Genomic DNA, 3,113 nt, shown 5'->3' with positions numbered 1-3,113 from the left:
AACAAAAAGAAATTGACAATATTCAGATTTCGGACAGTCAAAAAATGGGAAGAGCTTCGTGAGAATTTCAGAATAGAGAATATATTTCAGGGTATATAGCAGCCCTGCCTAGAAGCAAAACTTCCAAAGCGCCACAAAAGAAAACAACCTCCAAAACATTTTGCAACACAAAGAAGAGAAGGAGACGAATGATCGTTACACGTGGAAAACGTCCTCCGACGGACGGACAGAAAATAGAAGAGAAACGAGGGAAAAAGAGCCATAAAATTCAAGTTCTGCGTCTCTCACGTCTCCGGGCCACCACCTACACAAACATTATACCCGATAAAAATCAGAGGTGCGGTGAGTAGTAGTAGAGGTGGCATTAAATAATTACAGAGTGACGGTGCGATAGAGAATGTACATATGTATATGTATGATTAGGTGTTTGTTATGATGGATCACGTGCCTTCGATCGGAATGAACTTATTATAATTAATGAGAGGAGTGAGAGGTACTGTAAGATTGGCAAAGGGAGATAAGCATGTTTTTATTAGAGATCAATGGTGTAGATAGGGGCTGGTAGGAGTGAGAAAGTTTGCAGGGTGGATGGGTTCAGTACAAAAGTTGGAGGGTTTATGTCGGTCTGTTGATTCGTTTCATCAAAATTCTTTTGACTTTGTTGGAGACACTTCTATTGTAGGTTTCACGGTAACAGTAAAATTTTGCAATTGGCAGAATAGCAATTTAAAGTTATTCACTCTCGAGAAGATTTCGGCGAGGCGCAGTTGTAGGAGCGGTGATGTTAACGTACCAAGTAAAAATCATACTTGCAAACCGGGACAAAACGGACCGACACGCTTACTCGCTTGAAACGCAATGTTATGAACTGAAAAATATACGAAAATGTAGATCTTGGCGAGTTCTATGTCTATGACATACTATACGTCGGGAGGCTTGTGGTTATTAAGCCGCCGGGAGGCAGAAAGTGCCAAAAAACGCCATTCTAGTCAGGCCCGCGGCATATTAACGAATATGTAAGTATTCGGGCCTTAGTAGGTCCCATCCATGGAACTCGTCGAGATCTACATTTTGGTGTATTTTCAGCTCACAAGATTGAGTTTCAATTACGCGTGTTGACCCGTTTCGGGCTGATTGAACAAAATGGTGAAAAAATTTTCAAGGTAAAATTTTCAAACCAACAGCCCCAGGCTAGCACTACTGAAATGGAACACTCACTATCAATAGAGGATGCTAGAACATGTGTCGCTTGGGAAACTAAGGTAATCGTTCCAGATAATCAAAAAACCTTCAGAAAATGCACAAATGTTCATGGAACTTTTATAATTACAGTCCCATACATTTTCCCCAAATTCAATTAGACTTATATTTACTTTTTATGAAAATTTGTTGTCATTCAAGATGAGGCCAAAAGTTAGACCCTATGTCTTGAATTGAAGTGGAACCTACCTACTTGGCTATTGAGTGTTTGTAGAGAAACGTCGTTAATTACAAAAATCATGGACAAAATTTGAAAAAATCATGTGATAATCTCGAAACCGGTCTTTTTTCCAAACTTTTTGCAATTAAAAGGTTTCACTTTAATTTGTAAGCATCAATCAACTTACTCTTATAGGTAAGTTCAAATTCTAAACCTCCCAACTCCAATTTTCAATTTCAAAACAAAAATCCAAATCCTTTAATTTCGAAATTCCACCGACATATATAGAACAATAATCTTTATATGGCTAATAAAATGTTTACGATTCGCCTTTTTCCATATTCTATATATCGGTGTGTCGAGTGGGTACTAGACAACCTTAATATGCTAATACGACAATAGCAGTTATAAATTTATTAGTGCACCAGGAGAGGGGGGGGGGCGACTGGATTGGGTAGAGGGGACTCTCTCTTAATCGGGATGGAGGGATGAAAGAAGGTTTGGAAGAGGTCAGAATTTGGGAAAAGTGGGTTCATTAAATTTTGAGATCTCAGAGAATTTTTGGCGTAGGTTCGGCGCGTGCGCCGTCGAAATGGCGTAAGCGCCGGTCAAAACGGCGTAAGCGCCGCTGAAATCGGCATTAATGCCGCCTGTTATGGCGCTTTCGCCGAATGATTAACGAACGGCGCAGGATTAGGAAGCAAGAAGTTTCAGATCGGCGAAAGCGCCGCAATCGCGCCGGGCGGAGAGGAGGCGGCCAGGGAAGGGCGCAGCTGCGGCCAGGATACGGCGTTTATGCCGTTCGTTGGCCGGACCTTGGAATGCTTACTTACGCAGATCCATGTTGGCTCATTATTTGTTCAGTTTTTTATTATAATTTTCATATTTTCACTCTACTTTCGAATTATTTACAGATTCGAGATGTATAAACGACAAAAAAGAAGTCAAACACAAGGTAAGTGATATTTACAGTAAGAAATTTGAGAAGCTGTAGTCGGAAATTTTAGAAAAGGACGACATTGAGAACAGTTCTGGAAATCAAGAAGACGGCAGGCCCATCCCCTGGCAGTGGAAACTTTCATTTCAGAAAGGTAACCATCTCCCAAATTTTTCTATAATTTAGACTTTTTTTTCAGCGAGGAAGTTCGAAACGCGCCATGTCTGGACCTGCTCATAAGAAAACGTCATCAACTTCGATGGAATTGAGCGACACTGTAGATGAGGAAGACGATCACTTCGATGAGAGCAACGAATAAGGAAATGAGGAGGGCCCGAAATCAATTCTAATTTGTTACTCCGATTGTTACACATAATTTTTGTTGTTAAATTGGTTTTTTAATAAATATTATTATTCAAAAATCGATAACCTGATCAGGGACCGAGGGGGAGGGAAGGGACAGCGGCCTAGAATCGGCGTTAACGCCACCTCAAAATCCGGCGTTAGCGCCGCTTGATTCGGCGCTTTCGCCGGGTAAATCGGCCGGAGCGCCGGCGACCACCGGCGTCACTTCGGCGCGCGCGCCGATTTTGGCAGCGCTCGCGCCGATTTGGGCGGCGATATCGCCGAAAATTCTCTGAGATATTATCTGGTGCGCCTTCGGCGCGAAATCGTTTGGATAGAAACGAATTGAAGTAATGGGAAAGTGAAGGTTTGAGAGATCGTCTGGTGCGCCTTCGGCGCGAAATTTTGTGA

At 42.0% G+C, this 3,113-nt stretch overlaps 1 protein-coding gene across 1 annotated transcript; it reads left to right on the top strand.

Moving 5' to 3' along the window:
- Nucleotides 1-1,205: 1,205 nt before the first annotated feature.
- On the top strand, nt 1,206-2,676 carry GCK72_009003 (uncharacterized protein; the record flags this gene model as incomplete). Its single annotated transcript, XM_053727160.1, has 3 exons — nt 1,206-1,262; nt 2,428-2,511; nt 2,557-2,676. 3 exons carry the CDS (start codon nt 1,206-1,208, stop codon nt 2,674-2,676), a joined length of 261 nt encoding a protein of 86 aa, XP_053586737.1.
- Nucleotides 2,677-3,113: the final 437 nt, after the last annotated feature.

This window comes from Caenorhabditis remanei, chromosome III, assembly GCF_010183535.1.
Source record: "Caenorhabditis remanei strain PX506 chromosome III, whole genome shotgun sequence".
Classification (NCBI taxonomy): Eukaryota; Metazoa; Nematoda; class Chromadorea; order Rhabditida; family Rhabditidae; genus Caenorhabditis; species Caenorhabditis remanei.
Note: the sequence above shows the minus strand (reverse complement) of the source record. Positions and strands in the feature narration are given on the sequence as shown.